The sequence below is a fragment of the Mustela erminea genome, chromosome 5 (genome assembly GCF_009829155.1).
Source record: "Mustela erminea isolate mMusErm1 chromosome 5, mMusErm1.Pri, whole genome shotgun sequence".
Classification (NCBI taxonomy): Eukaryota; Metazoa; Chordata; class Mammalia; order Carnivora; family Mustelidae; genus Mustela; species Mustela erminea.
The window spans coordinates 133,755,605-133,776,394 of NC_045618.1; the positions used below are offsets into that span (position 1 = coordinate 133,755,605).

The 20,790-nt window shown below is 39.2% G+C and overlaps 1 protein-coding gene across 6 annotated transcripts in view; it reads right to left on the reverse strand.

The window, feature by feature from the left end:
- The window catches only part of PSEN1 (presenilin 1), a 70,206-nt gene that overhangs the window by 31,342 nt on the left and 18,074 nt on the right, over positions 1-20,790 (reverse strand). For all 6 annotated transcript variants that reach the window (XM_032345032.1, XM_032345033.1, XM_032345027.1 and 3 more), the window contains 2 exons: positions 3,533-3,786; positions 1,303-1,444 (listed from right to left, as the gene is read on the reverse strand). In XM_032345032.1, coding sequence (XP_032200923.1) covers positions 1,303-1,444; positions 3,533-3,786 — 396 coding nt within the window. The remainder of the gene's footprint in view (positions 1-1,302; positions 1,445-3,532; positions 3,787-20,790) is intronic.

A 20,790-nucleotide genomic window follows, 5' to 3' on the forward strand; every position in this document is an offset into this window, starting at 1 on the left:
CACTACTAATGTTAAGTACAAATTGATACTATCATTTTGAAAAAAGGAATTTTGCACACCATGATAATTAAAAAAAATGTAGATGGGGCACTTGGGTGGCTCAGTCAGTTAAGCATCTTTGGTTTGGGGCTTGATCCCAGGGTCCTGGGATCAAGCCCCATGGCGGGCTCCCTGCTTAGCAGGGAGTCTGCTTTTCCCTCTCCTTCTGCCCCTCCCCACCACGGCTGCTCTCTCTTGTTTTCTTACACTCTCTCTCAAATAAATAAAATAAAAATTAAAAAATGTAGATAATTTGCCCCATAAATTCTGTGTTGAGGATTTTACCCTAAGGAAATAATATGAAAAATTAAAAAGGCTCCCTAAAGGCATTAATTGTTTTTTAGAGTAGTAAAAAAATGGATATGACTTAAACGTCTAACATCAGGGAAAATAGGGTAAGTAAATTAAAATACACTCATTGAGTCAAATGTTACATAGCCTTTAGACACATTTTCTGAGGATTTAAATATGGAAAAATGCTTATGCCAAAGTAAAAGTTAAGAAAGGACACATATTTATTAAACATTTTATTTTAACTATGTTAAACATATACAGACATAAATACTAGAGGGGAAAAGAGTAGACTTCAATATCTGGAAAGTTATCATTTATTTCTTTTATTTGAGAAAGACTTGTAATAATTTGTGATTTCTGAGGCATGCACCTGAAATATGGCAGGTGGCGAAAATTTAAGAGTGAATCCCTTAGTGAGAGGGTGAGCTAAGGGAGCAGAGGCTGGGAGGGTTGGCCCTGTGTCTTTGCTATACAATCTCCCCCGCCCTCATTTCCCAAGGAAAGAGCTAGTGCTACTGAAGGAGAGACAGTGAGGGAATGCATGGCTCCCAGTGTAGAAATGGGAATATAACCAGTCACCAATGAGTTTAACATCAGTGTCTGAAGGAAGCTCTAGTGGTCTGCACTCAGGAAAATCTGAAATTTTTAAGTTATATTACTTTATGGGGTCAATTATATGCTACAGTACTATTTGCGAATGAGGGAATTCACAAAGGTCTTAGGACTTAATCTGGAATGTCCTAAGCGTACTGCAAATCAAAATGTTAAAAACATTTAGAATATGATAAGAAAAAAATTTTTTCCCCATAATGTCTTTTTGTGTTTTTAAATGTTCTACAATAAGGGGGAAAAGCAAAAATCAGTTCTAGAATATGAAGTTCCTTTCTCTACTGGACCAAGTACGGTGACAGGAAAACCCAGTCACAAAAAGAACATGCTGGAAAGCAAAGTTCCATGTCTCATGCTCACCTTATAGCACCTGTATTTATAGAGAACCACCAGGAGAATAGTCATGACAACAATGACGCTGATCATGATAGCAGCATTCAGAATTGAGTGCAGGGCTCTCTGCCCCACGGTTTCTGTATCTTCTGTGAATGGGGTATAGATTCTGTAATAAAATACAAAAGTGCGAAGTAAGTGTTAATGGGTATCTCAAACCACAACCCTCTCCAACACCAGTTTTAGTTCCTTGATTCAACTGATATCTTGTGACTTTTCTCCATCTCAGCAATCTCGCCAAGAATTTCAGCTAAGAAAGGTAGCTATACTCAAGTTCTTATATACAAGTTCTTCAAAACAAAAGGAGAGATCTCAAATGTGGAGAGGTGGACTTTTGTGAGCCAGACACTGGCTCCATCTAGTGGATGCTTTACACTGAAATCATTACTTACCAAATGTTCTCTCTCCACAGCTTATTAGTGATTTGTTTAGAGAACTGGATTCTACCACATGAACTACCTAAGTACTTGTCAAAGGAAGGTGGCTTATATAATAATGGCTTACAATTATTTTTTTCACCCACAGGGTAACTACAATTGGAGTTGTTTTAACATAACGTCACATACCCATCTTCCCCTTGGTTTCTCATTCACATAAACACACTTTTATTTCAGGTTCCAGCGTTCCCAGCTAAGAGACTTTATTTCTGACTCCCTTACAGTTAGGTGTGACCATGACACAAAGTATGGCCTATGAGTTAAAAGCGGATGTGTTGTGTAGAACTTCTAAGAAAGGCATTAATTCTGCTGGGAGATATGTCTTAGGTCCTTTTCTCCCTCACCACTTCCTGCTTCCTGTTGTCTGAATTGAACAGGAAGTTCAGTACCAATAAGGAACTGGGGCTCCAGTACCAATAAGGAACCTTGAATAGCCTAAAGGATAGAAGCCAAAGGAAAAGGAAAGAAGAAGCCCGAGTCCTTGAGGAATGTGAAGACATACTATTAATCTGGACTGACCACCCTGTACCACTCTCTGGGAGAAAGATAAGATACGTATACCATTTAAACCAGTTGTTTTGATTTCCTATAACAGAGTCAGGAAACTTTCTGTTAAGGACTAAAGAGGACATATTTTAAATTTTGTGGTCTATATGGCCTCTGTTGCAACCACTGAACCCTTGCCACTGTAGTATGAAGGCGGCTATAGACAATATATAAATGAACAATATATATGAATGAACATGATTATGTTCCAGTAAAACTTTATTTACAAAAATAGGTGGTGGCAGGCAGATCTGTCCTGTGGGCACTCTGGCTTACTAACCCTGTTCTATAATATACAGCCAAAACTAACTCTAAGCTATACAGACAGTACTTCCCAGTCTCTTTTGACCGTGGTCTCTAATTCCTGCCCTTTACTCCTGTCTTAGCCTTTCTCCCAAAGGGCTAATACCTTGGCTTTTAGAACGCCACACAGTTTGCTAATTCAAATTTCAAAATTCATTTAAATCTTTGTTTGAGCCCTTAGGGGCTCTACAGAGTTCTAGAGACAAAATTAGGTGAATCTGAATCAAAGTATTTTCCTTGAAGGCAAAGGGCTCCTACCAACAGCACGACAGAACCTATACAACAACCCCCCAGGAGTCTAGAGAACTGGAGCATGCACGAACTCTTCATCCTTTCATTCAGCAACTTTGTTGTTGTTGTTGAGCACTTGTTACATAACTAGTTGTAGAAACAATTTGCCCTCACAGGCCTTACCTTACAGAAAGAAACCAGGCTTAAATAATGTAAATAAATATTTGCATATTGTGACAAGTGAAAAAGAACAGGCTGCTATAAGAAAGAGTATCCGAAAGGACCTAATTCTGTTACAAGGATCAGGGAAATCACCTTTGAGGACGTAACACTTAAGCAAAGATGAAAACAATAAGAATTCATCCATCAAATCTAGAAAAGGGAAGAATGTTCTAGCAGAAGAACAATGGGACCACTGGCCCTGAGGTGGAAAAGATTAATATTCAACTCTTTACCTGTTCAATTTCAAATAAATTCAGCATCGCCCAGTGACACCACACATGAAACAGAACTCTGTAGCTCTCATTTTCTCTGCTTAAAGCAACAAATAATAACTCCTGACAGCCAGAGCAGTCAGAGAGGACTTCGTGCTCCCTCAGAGCAGAGCCTCCAAGGTGATGACGCCGCACTAAAAAGGAAAGCCAGACCCGTCTTGGGAATAATTAAACACTCATACATACAGCTGTCCATCCTTCCGGGTATAGAAGCTGACTGATTTGATGGTAGCCACGACCACCACCATACAGAGAGTCACGGGGACAAAAAGCATGATCACATGTTTGGCGCCGTATTTCAACGTCAGCTCTTCATCTTCCTCCTCTTCGTGTTCCACCACCTGCCGTGAGTTACCCTGGGGTCGTCCATTAGATAATGGCCCAGGGTTGCCACGTCTCCGCCTTTCACTGCTGTGCTCGTGCCGTTCTCTGCTGTCATTCTAAAAGCACAAGAGAAACTTTTTTCAAGAAGTCGGACTCTCAGTAGAATCAAGGTATTTTATAAAAACAGAAAACGGAGTAATTAGACCTGAGATTAAGGAGAGGCCCATCATTACTTGAGTTCTAAAAACTCAAAGCAAGAAAGAATCAATTCACAAAAGGCGTGCAATTTAAAAGTCTAGATGAGGCGCCTCTGGGTGGTTCAGTAGGTTAAGCGTCTGCCTTCAGCTCAGGTCATGATCCCAGGATCCTCAGTTGAGTCCCACATGGGGCTCCCTGTTCAGCAGGAAGTCTGCTTCTCCCTCTGCCTGCAGCTCCCCTTCTTGTGCGCTCTCTGACAAATAAATAAATGTTTGTATGTAGGTATGTCTGTCTGTCTAGATGATTTACCGCTCTTTGGTGCAGGAACCCGGTCCTCCCTCTCACCCGGCCCTTTCTGGGTTTTACCTGTTTCTCCTCTTCCATTCTCAACCTAACACAACTACAATCCTCTGAGGTTTGGCTTAAAAACTGATACCTGGGGCGCCTGGGTGGCTCAGTGGGTTAAGCCGCTGCCTTCGGCTCAGGTCATGATCTCAGGGTCCTGGGATCGAGGCCCGCATCGGGCTCTCTGCTCAGCAGGGAGCCTGCTTCCCTCTCTCTCTCTCTGCCTGCCTCTCCATCTACTTGTGATTTCTCTCTGTCAAATAAATAAATAAAATCTTAAAAAAAAAAAAAAAAAAACAAAACCTGATACCTGCACGAAACCTTATTTATTACAGCTGCAAGTGTAGTAATCTCACCTTTTTCAAAATTAAGAACTGCTTTCCACCTGCAGTTTCATACCAGTTATACAAGGAACTACCTCCCTTTCATAATTTTTTTTAACTAGGCTCTACAACCAGCGTGGGGCTTGAACTCATGACCCTGAGATTAAGAGTTGCCTGCTCCACCAAATGAGTCAGCCAGGCGCCCCAACCTTCATTATTATTATTATTATTTTTTAATTTTATTTATTAGACAGAGATCACAAGTAGGCAGAGAGAGAGAGGAGGAAGCAGGCTCCCTGCGGGGCTCGATCCCAGGACCCTGGGATCATGACCTGAGCCGAATGCAGAGGCTTTAACCCACTGAGCCACCCAGGTGCCCCACAACCTTCATTATTAATAACACTTAAAATCCTTACAGTGATATACAAGGGATCTATTATTTCTTACAACTGCATGTAAATCTACAATTATTTCAAAAAATTATTTAAAAGATTTTAAAAAATCTTTACAGAGAGAAATTAGGCCTTAAACAATTCTGATGCTCCTCCAGCCAGAGGCGTCCTCACCTTGCCCTGTATAGAATGAAGGAGCAACAAATATTTGACAAATGACTGAATGAAACTAGAACCTTTCTTAGATTCTACTTTCCTCGGTTTCTTAATCCAAACACCACTTTTATCCTTATGCTGGGTTTACCCTTTCTTATCTTTCAAGTTCAACTTCCTTTTTGGTATCACTGTTCATATCTAAAACTCAACTTTTTGTAAAGGAGAGAGTGAATCTGAAGAGCATTAATAAGAATAATAAAAGTAACAGATAAAAGGAGGAAAAGAACAGCACTCCTCCTAGGTAAGTACAGAATAGGAGAGGAGAGCAGACTGACAGCCATTGTTGCTGGTAAAATGTAATCCGCTTAGTTAAGATAAGAACAGGTTCTCTTATGAAGATCGTGTGAGAACATGCCACTCTTTTACCTCATTTTTGACTACAGAGTGTAACTATTACTGTTAGTCATTAAAAATACATTACACTCTTAATAATAACTTAAAATTATTAGGACATACTGGACTGTGATACGTGCTTTACATTAAATTCTCACAGCCACCCCGTCATCACCACTTTGTAGGTGGGGAAATGGCCACAGCTAGGAAGCATTACAGAGAGAGTTTGAACCCAGGCATGACCGACCAGAAATCAAGCTCTTAACCACCTTTCAATGAGCTGTTCACAAGACAACACAGGAACTCGGCAGACTCAGTGTCTGCACTGAGAACTGGCTGAGTTCTTTTTCACTTTACTTTGAAAATATTCATCCTGTAAGTAATTATTAAAATTCTATATTCCAGGTACTGTGCTATGGCAATACTGAAATTAAAAAGATCCTTCAGATCATAAGTTTGCTTTAATACAGGATAAACAGTGTATCAGAGACATGAATAAAGTGCTGCAGGACTGATAATTCTATGTGGTCCAAAAAGGCAGCATAAAGATATGATCCTTTAAAAAAAAAAAAGATTTTATTTAATTATTTGATACAGAGAGAGAGAGAGAGAGATATATACCAAGAGAGAGAACATAAGCAGGGGGAGTGGGAGAGGGAGAAGTAAGCTTCCCGCTAAGCAGGGAGCCCAATGCAGGGCTCAATCCCAGGACCCTGGGATCATGACCTGAGCCAAAGCCAGACTCTTAATGACTGAGCCGTCCAGGCACCCCAAAGATACGATTCCTGAGAAAAGTGAGTGGAAGGTGAATGGTCTCCAAGCAGAGACGTGACAGAGGTGTAAAGGTGTGAAACTGAAAAATAAAGCCTATACAGAAAACCAGTGTGAGGGGCACCTGGGTGGCTCAGTCATTAAGCGTCTGCCTTTGGCTCAGGTCACGATCCCAGGGTCCTGGGACTGAGTCCCGCATCGGGGTCCCTGCTCAGCAGGAAGCCTGCTTCTCCCTCTCCCACTCCCCCTGCTTGTGTTCCCTCTCTCACTGTCAAATAAATAATAGCTTGGAAAAAACAAAACAAAACAGTGAGGACTCCTAGGCTGGCTGGGGAACACAGTTTGTCAGGACTGGTGGCAGGAAAAGGTTAGGAACAGGTTGTAAAAAATCTCATTTGCCATGCCCAAGGGCTTTAGACTTTGTCCTATAGGCAATAAAAAGTCATAAAAATTAGTAAGGTTGAGGTGGTAACACATTAAATTATGTTTCATTTTAAAGAAACCTGACTGCGTGGCGATGAAAACAGGGAGATGTATGCAAAAGGTATGTCAGAAGCAGAACTGACAGGGCATTGTGGCAAATTACATATGAATGGTCAGGAAGGAGTCAGGGATGATTCTGGAGGTTTCTGGCATAAGGGACAGGAAGGTGATGATGGCATTGATACAGCAGGGGACACAAGAAGATGAGCAGGTAGGAGGAGAGGAGAAGTATTTAATTAGGGAGATAGGTGAATGTGAGGTACCGGCAACAAGGCAGCGAAGTCCAAGGGTACAGTCCGGCATTCATTAGTTTCTACAGTTATGGAAATGGATGAAATCCCAGGGAGTACAGATTGAAAGCGGAACAGTATGGACTTGGTTATTACGTAATCCAATAACTGTGGAAAGAAAAGCAGAGTGGATGGCGACCAAGGAGAGAAGTGGATAACCCCTAAGCTTTAGCAGCAGGTTGTAAGAGAAAAACCAGCCAAAGAGATTAAGAGAAAAATAGGGGAGAGGGAAGAAATCCCAGGAAGAATACATGACAGCAGCCAAAGGAGTACATGTCAGACGTGTCATCAACAGTCAGGCCATAGGAGAGCTGAAAAGCCACTGAATTTAGCAGGGGAAAGTTGGGCCAGTGTTTTTACAAAAGTAAAAGAGTTAAGAGGGTAACAAGATCATAAATCATAGTGAACTGGGGAATGAATGGGAGTTGAAGAGTTAAAGGCAATCATTCTTTGAAGCAAAAAAATACAAGATGTGACAACAGAAGGGATTCACATTTGAAAACATTTCAGGAGTGTTAGACCTGAGCATACTTATCGGGTCAAAGCACAGTTAGGACTAGCAGAAGAGATTAAGGAAACCAGACTGGGAGATGAAAACTCATGGAACAGGGTAGGGGACACGTGGAGGGGAACAGAAGAGAGAAAAGTTGGCTTCACAAAGGAACTGGAGCCCCTCTACCTCAGTCTGGAGGTCAGGAAGTAGCAACTCTCTGACCTCACACAGAAAATATTTATGAAGATTTAAACCCTATGAGGAACGGAAAGGAAACTATTCCAAAGCACAAAAGGCAGACATATATACACCACTCAGTAAGAAAGGTAATTTTTGCTGATCACAAGTCTTTGGATTGACCAAAGTCCAGTAGGAAGGCAATGCAGGCTCTGGAGGCCAGGGACACAGTGTGAGAGACGGCTGAAGAAAGTTGAGGAAATCCATACTTCTTTCTATCTTTTTTGAAGGAGGTAACTAAGTCATATGCTAAGAATGTTTTGTTTGCGACTAATGTTCGGCAATACAATTATGACCAACTGAATGGGCTGATTACTATGCAATATAAACCAAAATGCACATAACAACAGCTCTTTTTATATGGTATTTGATAATTTACAAAGCATGCTCACATTATTTCATTTATTCTTTGTATATATAGAGAGGTTTTGGTAGATTGATGTTAAAATAATTTGTTTAAAATCTCAAGGCCAGAAAACAGTAGACACAGGAATCAAATTCAAGTTTCTTGCTTCAAAATCTTTGTTCTTTCTATGGCACTACAGCTGTCTTATTAGGCTCCATGAACAGCTCAGTTGGGTAAGTCCAGCATGAAAGAAGCAATCATAATATGTTCATTCACAGTACTCAACTGGATATTCTGGTTTCTAATGAACAAGAGCCAAACCCACCCTGCCCCACCCTTGAAGCTGATATGGGATGCAGAGCACTGTTTAATGCACCCTTTCTCTTTATAGTACCTTTGATACTGTTTTTAAAATTGACTATATGTTTCCAAAAAAACCAAAAATAAAATTGTATGTTTCAATTTCTTTAAAATAAAGTTTATTTAAACAGGTAAAATTTTCACACGATTCTAAAGTCAAAGAATGTAACAAGGAATAACATAAAAAATAATCTCCCACATATCTCTCTATTTAATTATATAATGCTCCAGGTTACCACTGTCATTATTCTCTGCAGTTTCTTGATGTATATGCAAATACAAATATATATTCTCATTCCCACTTTTTACACAAATTATTTTAGTAAAATAAATGTACTATCCTGCACTTTGCTTTCTTTGCTTAACTATGTATCTTAGAGATTTTTTACATATCAGTACATAAGTACATCCTTATTCTTTGAAAAACTTTTTATTTTTAAACATCATTTTTTAAAGAAGATCTTATTTATTTATTTGATAGAGCGAGCAGGAGCAGGGGAGCAACAGGCAGAGGGAGAGGGAGAATTAGGCTCCCCGCTGAGCAAGGAGCCCTCAGGGCTCCATCCCGGGACCCTGGGATCATGACCTGAGCCAAAGGCACGTGCTCCACGACTGAGCTACCCAGGCGCCCCCCCCCCCCCAGAAAACCTTTTTAAATCAGCTACATAACCAGTGTCTGAACGTATCATAATGTATTAGGCCAATCTCCTAAAGACAAACATTTATCTTGCTTCCATCTCTTTTTCTTTTTTTAAATTCAATTCAATTTAGTTAACATATACTGCATTATTTTAGTTTCAGGGACAGAATTTAGTGATTTATCAGTTGCATATCACTCCCAGTGCTCTTTACATCAAGTACCCTCCTTAATGCCCATCACCCAATAATCCTATCTCCCTACCCACCTCCCCTCCAGCAAGGATGTTTGCTACCCTGAGTTAAGCATCTCTTATGGTTTGCCTCCCTCTCCATTTTCATCTTATTTTTCCTTCACTTTCCGTATGGTCAACAGGTTTGTCTCTTAAATTCCACGAGTGAAATCATAGGGTATTTGTCTTTCTGTGACTTATTTCATTTAGCCTAATATCCCCTAGTTCCAACCACATGGTTGCAAATGGCAAAATTTCATTCTTTTTGATGGCTGAGTAATAATTCCATTACACACACACACACACACACACACACACACACACACACACACCATCTTCTTTATTCATTCATCTGATCTCTCAATGGACATCTGGGTCTTTCCATATTTTGGCTATTGTGGACACTGCTGCTGTTAACTATGCTTCCAACTTTTTGCCATTTACAAACACTGCTCCAGTGAATGCCCCCTACAAGTTATTTCACATGTGCAAAGCATATCTATAGGGTAAGCTTCCTGAAGTGAAACTACTGGGTCAAAGTACATATGCATTTAAAATTCTGGTATGTATTGCCAAATCACCCTTCCTATGGGTTCTATCAATTTAAAGACCCAAGCAGTACAGAACAGTTCCTATTTCAACAAGCCCTTATTAACAAAGCAAGCTATGAAATGCTTGGATTTTTACCAACCTAATAGGTTAAATATGCGAACATGGTGTAACTTCTTTTATTATTAGAAAAGATGAGCTTTTTTTTCTACGAACTAAATATTCATATCCTTTGCCCCTAGCTCATGGTACTCAGGACCATATTTGGCTTATTGTACTGTTTTAGTTTCTAGGTTTAATCATTACGCTTACTAATTTTTTAAAAAGCGAATGCCAGGGATATAGCAGTCAAAAAGATAGATGAGGTCTCTGCTCTCATGAACTGATTTCAAGCAGGGGATAATAAACAAGATCACAGGAGCTGGACAGTACTGCTAACAGGGTGATGTGATTTTTAAAAAAATGGGGGCTGGGACTACTTTTAGATAACGTGGCCAGAGCATATCTCTTTGAGGAAGTGACTTGTGAGCTAAGACCTAAAGAATGAAAAAATGTGAAAGGCCTGTAGTGTAGTAAGGGATTAACTCAGTAGGTCAGGGGTGCCCAAATCCTGCACAGGACAGAGAAAGATTTGGCCTGGTGTCTGGGAGATAACCTCTAAGCCCTTGGAATATCCCGCCTGTTAAGAGTGTTTTTATTTACATGAGGCTTTGGGCCACACTGCTAACAATGTCATCTATGGTGAAGGTCTTGGGCCACAAATATCTGCTTGACCTTGGGAGGGGCTAGAGAATTATGGTCAGTCATGACCAGCCCCCAGTAAAATTCCTGGACCCAAAGCTCAAGTAAGCTTCCCAGTCAGCATGTTCCTGGGAGAATTAAGCACTCACTGCTCCTATGACTGCCAGGAGGAAAAAACTGGAAGCTCATGCCTGGTATCTCTTGGACTCTGCCCTTCAATGTGTTTATTTGTATTCTTCCGCTGTAATAAGCTATAGCCAGTGAGTGTAACAGCCTTTCTGCGTTCTGTCAGTTCTTCTAGCTATTCACTGAACATAAGCATGATCCTGGGGAGACCCTAGTATACTTATACACTGAAAACTACAAAATATTTCCTAAAAGAAATTAAAGAACAAAAGCAGACATAGACAAATAAGACACTATCAGATTTTAAAACTTCTTTGTTACAGGGTGCCTGGGTGGCTCAGTGGGTTGGGCCTCTGCCTTCAGGTTGGGTCATGATCCCAGGGTCCTGGGATTGAGCCCTGCATCAGGCTCTCTGCTCAGCAGGGAGCCCGCTTCCCCCCTCCCCGCCTGCATGTGATCTCTCTCTCTCTCTGTCAAATAAATTAACAAAATCTTTAAAACACAAAACAACAAAAAAAACTTCTTTATATCAAAGAAACAATCAGGGACGCCTGGGTGGCTCAGTTGGTTGGACGACTGCCTTCAGCTCAGGTCATGATCCCAGAGTCCCGGGATTGAGTCCCACATCAGGCTCCCAGCTCCATGGGGAGTCTGCTTCGCTCTCTGACCTCCTCCTCGCTCATGCTCTCTCTCACTGTCTCTCTCTCAAATAAATAAATAAAATCTTAAAAAAAAAAAAAAAAAGAAACAATCAACAGAATAAAAGGGAAACCCACAGAATGGGAGAAATACCTGCAAATCATGTATCTCTGATAGGTGGTAAATATCCAGAATATATAAAGAACTCCTACAACTCAAAAACAAAAAATAATCTAATTTTATTTTATTTCACTTTTTAATTTTATTTATTTGACATAGAGAACAAGACAGCACAAGCTGGGGGAGCAGCAGAGGGAGAGGGAGAAGCAGGTTTCCTGCTGAGCAGAGAGCCCGATGAAGGGCTCCATCCCAGGACCCTGAGACCACGACTTGGGCCAAAGACAGAGGCCCAACCCACTGAGCCACCCAGGCGCCCCAGGCAAAGATTTCTTAGATGACACACAAAAAAAGAGCCACAGAAGAAAAAACTGATGAAAGAGACTTCCATCAATATCTAAACTAACCCATTTCCCTTCTCAAAAAACAGTTATGAAAATAAAAAGACAAGCCATAGACTAGGAAAACATGTTGCCAAGCATACATATTATAGAGAATTTGTATCCATAATATATAAAGAACTCTCAAAACTCACAAAGAAAGCAAACTACCGAATTTAAAAATTGGGAAAGAGACTGGAACAGACACTTCCCCCAAGATATGAGGATGACCAATAAGCACATGAAAAGATACTTGCCATCATTATTCAGAAAAATATAAATTAAAACCACAATGAGATATTACTACATACCCTCTTGAATGGCTAAAATATTAAAAAGACTGACTGCACCAAGTATACCAAGGGGAAGAACTAGAACTCTTATACAATGCTGTTGTAAAAATCTACAACCAATTTGGAAAACTGGCAGTATCTTAAAAAGTTAAATATATACCTATTACATTGGATCATATTCTACTCTTACTTACTCAAAATAAATGAAAGTGTATGTTCATTCAATTATTTGTACATGAATACCCATAACAACCTTACTGATAACCCCAAACTGGAAACAACACAAATATCCATCAACAAGTATGGATAAAAAACTGTGATCTATCCATATAATGGAATACAACTCAGGAGTAAAAAAGAATAAATAATTGATACATGCCATGCCATAGATGAATTTCAAAATTCTCAAAACTGAATCAAAGAAGCCAGGCAAAAGAGTATATAACACATGAACTCATCTGTGCAAATGTCTAGAAAATGAAAACTAGAGTATAAGGACAAAAACTTGATCGGTAGTTGCCTGGGGATGAGGAGTAAGCTAGGGAGAGCCAAAAGGGACAGACTGCAAAGGAACATGGGGAAAATTTGGGGGGTGATTAAGTTCATTATCTTGACAGTGGTGGTGGTTTCAAGCATACACTTGAATTGAATTTGGTATACAAATACCCAAACTTATCAAATCGTATACTTTATTTATTTTCTATTTTTTTAAGATTTTATTTATTTATTTGACAGAGATCCCAAGTAGGCAGAGAGGCAGGTGGGGTTGGGGGGAAGCAGGCTCCCCATGGAACAGAGAGCCCAATGTGGGGCTCGAACCCAGGACCTTGGGATCATGACCTGAGCCGAAGGCAGAGGCTCTAACCCACTGAGCACCCAAGTGCCCTATTTTTATTTTTTTAAATCAGATTTGAAGATGTTTATTGCATTCCGTTTGGTGAAAAATAAACATAATGTATTTAGCGTAAGAAATCATATACTTTAAATATGGGTACTTTACTGTATGCTAATTACAACAACAACCAAAAAAACCTGAAGTGTCTTTCTCAAAAGGGGTGTGTAGGTGCTTTGAAACTGTTAAAAAAAAGAACGATGACACTAGGCCACCAGGGTGGCTCAGTCGGTTAAACATCTGCCTTTGGCTCAGGTCATGATCCCAGGCTCCTGAAATCAAGTCCCTCATGGGGCTCCGAGCTTAGCGGGAAACCTGCTTCTCCCACTCTCTCTGCAGCTCCCCCCCACCCCCGCTGTGCTCTCTCTCTCTCAAATAAATAAAATGTTAAAAAAAAAAAAGGCTAAATATTAAGATGATAAATTAGCATTATTTTTAAGACTAATTTAAAAAACATTTTTTATTATGGGAAAAGTTCAGACAAATACCGTCAGAAGTGTAAAATGAAGTCCCATGTACAGTTTACTCAGCTTCAATTACTACCAACTCACGGCTAATCTTACTCCATCTATTTTCCCATATACCTTACCCGTCTAGCACTGAGATAAATTCAGACAGATCATTTCCTTTGTAAATATTTTAGCATATACCTCTAAAAGATTAAAAATATAAAGACATTCTGTGTGTGTAGCTTGGTAGGTCATTGCTAAAAAGATAGACTTTACTTTTTATAAGCAGTTTTGGGTTCACAGCAAAACTGAGCAGAAAGTACAGATTCCACATGCCCTTGCCTCCCAGCCTTCACGAACTACCCCCCACCCCCGCCATCAACATCCTATACCAGAGCGGTACATTTCTAATCAATGAATCTATATTAACATGCCATTATCACCCGAAGTCCATAGTTTACATTAAGGTTCATTCTTGATGTTACACATTCCATGAGTTTTAAAAAATGTATAATATGTATCCATCACAGTACCATATACAATAGTTCTACTGTCCTAAAAATCCTCTGTATTCTGCCTATTTATATCTCTCTCCCTCCACTACAACTCTGGGCAACCACTGGTCTTATTATTGCCTCCACAGTTTTGCCTTTAAAAGCTATTTTTAAGGTTTAGAAAAACAAGTGCTGTAGCCATTATAAATGATTTCATTTCAGTGGCAGAAGGAAGGATTACTCACTATATAAATGTTGTAAGCGTCAGGGAGGGTGGAGTCCTAGGGGAAGTGGTAAGTATGTGGGAAGTGAATTCCTATGAAGCCAGATTCTCTGGGACTCCTACACCATTAAGTCAGAGTCTTCGTTTTAATTCTTTCTCCCTTTTTCTTACTTCAAAACGTGATACAACTCTGGCCACCAAAAGCATGCGACCCTCAAGCAAGGGAGAGTATTTCTCAAGCAGCAAAAATTGTGGAGGTATTTTTAATACAGTGTAGTGCCTGTTTTTTTTTTTTTTTTTAAGCCTTGTTTTCTGCCTGCCCCCGCTTTTTTTTTTTTTAAGTTTTATTTTTGTAATTAAAATACTATAAACAGGGGTACCTGGGCGGCTCAGTCGGTTAAGCGTCTGCTTTCAACTCAGGTCACGATCCCACGGTCCTCAGATCAAGCCCCAAGTAGGGATTCCTGCTCAGCGAGTCTGCTTCTCCCTCTGCCTCTGATCCTCCCCCTGCTTATGCTCTCCCTCAAATAAATAAAATCTTGGGGAAAAAAACCAAAAGACTATACATAAACAAAAATGTTGATAAAGAGAAGTTTACAAACATTTTTTACAAGTTTTAAAAAGTGTTACAAACTTTTGTTTCTAACATAGAAAACTGTCCTCCAAGTTTTAAAGTGTTACAAACTTTTGTTTCTAACATAGAAAACTGTCCTCCCTAATCTTTGCCCCACAATATGAACATGGTGAACAATCTTAAGTACCTTTAGATGTTTTAATTTTAATTTTTTTAAGTAAGCCCTACACTCATCATGGGGCTTGAACTCACAATAGGAGGTCAACATGAGTCAGATGCTCTACTGACTGAGCCAGCCAGGCACCCCATACTTCTAGATTTCTCTTTTTAAAGCCATATTCTCTATTTGCTTTTGTCACCTAATAGTGTATCAGATACCTTTCTATGCCAGCAGATTACACCTGTCCTCACAAAAACAGCAGAGTAACGACACTTATGATAATAATTGCTAAGATTTAATGACCACATATGTGTGGGACACTATGCTAAGCACTACAGGTGAGTAATAAACTCTGAGTTTATTAATACTATAAACTTCATTATTTAACAGAAAAAGAAACTGAAGCTTCAAGGCCAGAAAATTTACCAAAAAATCAGTGCTAAGGAGGTCTAGAGCAGGGATTCTAATTCAGACAGTTTAGTCATCCTATTATTAACCATTATTTTATAGTACTGATTGGATAAACCATAAGGAACACAGAATTAAAATTATCTTAAAATTCCCACTGTTACACATAATGTCTCATCAAATATGTTTGTCTACATTTCTTGGCACACTTGTGCTAATATTTTTATAGGATAAATTTCTAGAAGTGGAAATTGTTAAGTCAAAAAGTATGTGCATTTTTAGGGGCACCTGGGTGGCTCAGTTGGTTAAGCGTCTGCCTTTGGTGATCCTAGAGTTCTGGGATCGAAACCTGCATCGGGCTCCGTGCTCAGTGCAGAGCCTGTTTCTCCCTCTTCCTCTACCTGCTGCTCCCCTTGCTTGTGCTTGCTCTCTGTGTGTCAAATAAATAAATATATACATATATGAAAAAAAAAAAGGTGTGTATTTTTAGATTTGTCAAATTATTTCCAAAAGACCTCCACATTTGCAGACTTGACAACTTATCTCCAAATAAACACAAATTAAACTCCCATGAGCAGCACATGGGAATGCCTATTTCCCCATACCTTAAGTAGCATTGGGTGGGTTTTTTTGCATTTTTCTTTTTAATAAATCTTTTTTGGAATGATTTTATTTATTTGACAGAGAGATCACAAGTAGGCAGAGCAGGAGACAGAGTGGGGGGGGGGGCAGACTCCCCCCTGAGTGGAGAGCCCGACGCGGGGCTCGATCCCAGGACCTGAGATCACGACCTGAGCAGAAGGCAGGGGCTTAAGCCACTGAACCACCCAGGTGCCGTGCGTTTTTCTTTTTAAGATTTTATTTAATTGATTTAAGTAATCTCTACATCCAACATGAGGCTTGAACTGAAACCCAGATATCCAGAGGCAAATGATCTACTGACTGAGCCAGCCACAATGGGTTTCAATCCTTGCTCACTGATAAGTTAAAAAAAAGTTTTCATTTCTGTTTCTTATTATTAGGGAGGTTGATCAACTAGCCTTTTCATGTATTTATTGACATTTATATTTCTTCTTCCTCCCTATATACTGCTCATATCCTTTGGCAATGCTCTTACTGAGTTATGTTCCTTTTGACTTCATAGGAATTCCTTATGTGTTAAGATCCACCTGTCATTATCATTACAAGCCTCTGACAATTTATTTTTTTACTTTATTCATGGCAGTTACTGCCACATTTAAGTTTATAATTTTATATTGCTGCATATGAATGTAAATGATTTTATGAGGAAACAACTTATTCTTACTACACTCCAAAATCTGTTTTTCAACATACATACATGTTTACAGTTATAATGAATGTTCATAAATATTGTATCCTGCTTTTTTAATCTAATATTATTTCACATATGCATTTTCATGTAATAACAATCAGCATGTCTAAAAAATTACAATGAATTTCATTATGTTGATGTGCTTACAGTCTGCAGATTATTTACTTAAAGTCAGTATTCATTTATAGCAAAAAGTAACATTCCTGTAAGACTTTATGGAAACTGTCTGGATTTCTAGAGTGAGAAATGTGCAGCTCCTGAGACTGCAATATAGTAAAAACTAGAAGAGTGGCTTAATTGAAGAACAGTCAAGTTATGTGGAACACTTGAAAATATTTATTAATCATAGGCAACATGTTTCCAACAGCACACAGAATTCCATCCAGCATCTGGCCAAGATTCATGATTCCCTGAAGTCTGAGCCTTAACCATTACTCTAACGTGAAGGAAGGCTGTCATTTCCCTGAACAGTTGACGTAACTGGTTAAAGATAACATTTAATATTTATGGGGTTGTTGTGTTAGGCTTGAATCTAGAGGGGTTTTTTTGGTTTTGTTTTGTTTTTAACAAACTCTTAAGATCTGTAGCAAAGATCTCTGACTACTCTCATGCAGAAGGAAGCACGTTCCTCTGGAGGTCATTAAGACTAAGTTTTCTTTCTCCTTACTTCATTTTGACATAACTGGGAAAATTCATTACTATTCATTACTATACACTATAACAACACTGTCAAAGGCTTATTGGGTCCGGTTCAGTTTAAATTTAGATCACTCCTTTCCTTTATTTTCTCAAGGTCCCAAGTACTTAAACACTAAATAGCTTATAGGTCTGTCTGCTGCTTAATTTTATAGAATTTCTCACACTCAAAAAAAAGTGACCCATCATCATTTAGAAAACAAAGTTAGTTCTGCCAGTCTATGATTTCCTAACAACTTAATAAAGTTCTTTCCATTTAATGTTTTGAATTCAAAAAAAGACAATGCAGATAACCTTAATTTGTAAAGACTAAACATGCCTTTTTTACATACTTTTCTTTTTTTTTTTTTTAAAGTGGGCTCCATGCACAAGCATGAAGCCCAGTGCAGGGCTCGAACTCATGACCCTGAGATCAAGACCTGAGCTGGGACCAAGAGTCGGAGGCATATTAGCCCACCGAGCCATCCAGACAACCCAAGACTAAACATACTTTAATGTAAATTTAGCCATTGAAGGTAGCAGACTTGTATAAGTGTTCTTCAGCAACCGCTTTATATAGAGAATCCTTATTGATCTCTCAATGGATTACTACTTCAAGGCTTCTTTTTTAGTAAAAATGACTGATTTTTTTTTCTACTGTAAATCAAAAAGGCTGTTGACAATTTCTTTCTTTAAAGTCTAGAAAATTTGGGTCAGAATAAACTAATATGAATAAAAATACTGAATATACTATTTTTTAATCTAATTATTTTTCTCTGATATCACTCTCCTTTTATTTCTTTTTTTTTTTTTTTAAGATTTTATTTATTTATTTGACAGACAGAGACCACAAGTAGGCAGAGAGGCAGAGAGAGAGGGGGAAGCAGATTCCCTGCTGAGCAGAGAGCCCGACGGGGGTCTCGATCCCAGGACTCTGAGATCATGACCTGAGCGGAAGGCAGAGGTTTAACCCACTGAGCCACCCAGGTGCCCCTCCCTTTATTTCTTCACCTAATAAATTAGTTCCTAAACCGTAAACCAAAAGTACCAACAAGATCTGGGAATGGGTCAGAAATGCGAATTCTGTGGTCTCATCTCAGACTTACAGAATCAGTAACTTTGGGTTTGGGGGGCCAGAGAATTTTTATTAACAGTTCTTCCAGGGGATTCCAATGTACACAAAGGTTTAAAAAAAAATCATTGCTCTAGTACACATTTAAAAAGGGTTAATAAACAATATAAGCAAATCTTAGACTTACTTAATAAAGAAATCCACAGGTTTCTTAGGAAACTAAGGTGTGTGCTAATCCTCATTAAAGATGCAAGTCCACATCAAATCAAAACATGAATTTTTGGGGCGCCTGGGTGGCTCAGTGGGTTAAAGCCTCTGCCTTCGGCTCAGGTCATGATTTCAGGGTCCTGGGATCAAGCCCCGCATCGGGCTCTCTGCTCAGTGGGGAGCCTGCTTCCCCCTCTCTCTCTGCCTGCCTCTCTGCCTACTTGTGATCTCTCTCTCTGTCAAATAAATAAATAAAATGTTTTAAAAAAATAATAAAAAAAAACACATGAATTTTTACTCTTCTGAAGTTTGTATTTTCAATTTCCTCTAGTTTTAGCATATCCCTGTCATGTCAGCTGACATGGAGGCTGACTTCTGGCAAAGAATAGTGACTGGTCAAGGAAAGAGAGCTCTACCAATTAAAATTTTGCACCAAAATCAAAATAAAACCATACAAACTATTTTAATAGGTACAGTGAAAGTAAACCTAAGGATTATGATGGATCACAAACCACAGAAAAAGGCCCAGACAATGTTCTTGTTAGAGCTACTTTAATAACCAACCTACACAATACATTTTAAGCTTTTTTTTTTTTTAAAGATTTTATTTATTTATTTCACAGAGATCACAAGTAGGCAGAAAGGAAGGCAGAGAGAGAGAGGAGGAAGCAGGCTCCCTGCTGAGCAGAGAGCCCGATGTGGGGCTCAATGTTAAAGAATAGTGACTGGTCAAAGATCATGACCTGAGCCGAAGGCAGAGGCTTAACCCACTGAGCCACCCAGATGCCCCCCAACCTACACAATACATTTAGGAAACCAAGAACTTCGACTATTTCACAACTTGTAAGCTTTGTGGCCTTTCAGAAATAGTTGTCATTAGTTTACCTTCTAGACTCCAGTCCCTACAGACATAGCCAACTAACAACAAAACCAAACATGAAGTCCATGCTAGCTTCCAGGTGAGGTGATGAGTAAACTAATGGAAAGAAGTAAAATTTTTGACTGAATGCCATCTCTAAGGAAGCAGAGACAATTTGTTGAGGGAAAAAGAATAGAATGAAGACTCGGCTTAGTTCTTGTGACATACTGAAATACTGTTTGAGCCGTTCTACATAAAACTGGAGCTCTGCCCCACAGGGTGACAGCAGCGCAGACGTAACATGGCATCAACAGCCGAGATGTAAGATGGCTAAGGGAAGTGTGTCCAGAGACCACGAAGCCCAGAGAAGCCTCTCACACAAAAGGTGAGCTAGTAAGATTCACCTCAGATTTTTATTCACAGATACAAAACTTAAAAGTGTTCTTGCTAATGTGAGAAAAACCTGGGAGACTTGTAGGGAACTGGTTTAGAGATACTGGGTGATCAATAAACTCCAAAGGCAGAAACATGAACAAAGTTCTGCTTTTAGGGACTTTACAGACTAGATGGGGTCAATAAGCATCTGTTATCAGTAGCAATTAAGATGTTTTATATGGGTTGGTTTTGCAGATAATCAAAGTTTAAAGGTTAAATCCAAAAACTTTTATTATTGTTGAGGAAAATACTCTAAAATGCATTATAAACATTTCAGTCTTAAGCTGGAGAATGGCTTAGCGGGAAGCCTGCTTCTCCCTCTCCCACTCCCCCTGCTTGTGTTGCCTCTCTCGCTGTGTCTCTCTCTCTTAAATAAATAAAATCTTAAAAGTAAAATAAAATAAAAGTTATCTTTTAAGGGGTGCTTGGATGACATAGTTGGTTATGCATCCGATTCTGGGTTTTAGCTCACTTCATGATCCCAGAATTGTGGGATCAAGGTTCTGTACTCAGCAGGGAGACTGCTTGAGATTCTCACTCTGCCTTTGCCCCCTCCTCCCATCAAGCTGTTCCTCTAATATAAATAAATCTTTAAAAGAAAAAAAAAAATTTCCTCTGCCCTTCCCCCCAGCTTGCTCTCTCTAAAATAAGTAAATTTTTAAAAAATAATAAAAATTTAAAAACACAATGATTTCTTTTAAAATTATGAGATAAATATATTAGAGAACATCCAGAAAAATAAAAGGGAAAAATCACCAACATCACCAATATTCTATTTTTATTTTTCTGATGCAGATGTAAGAAAATGAATGGAACAGCTAAACTAGTTGGAAAACAC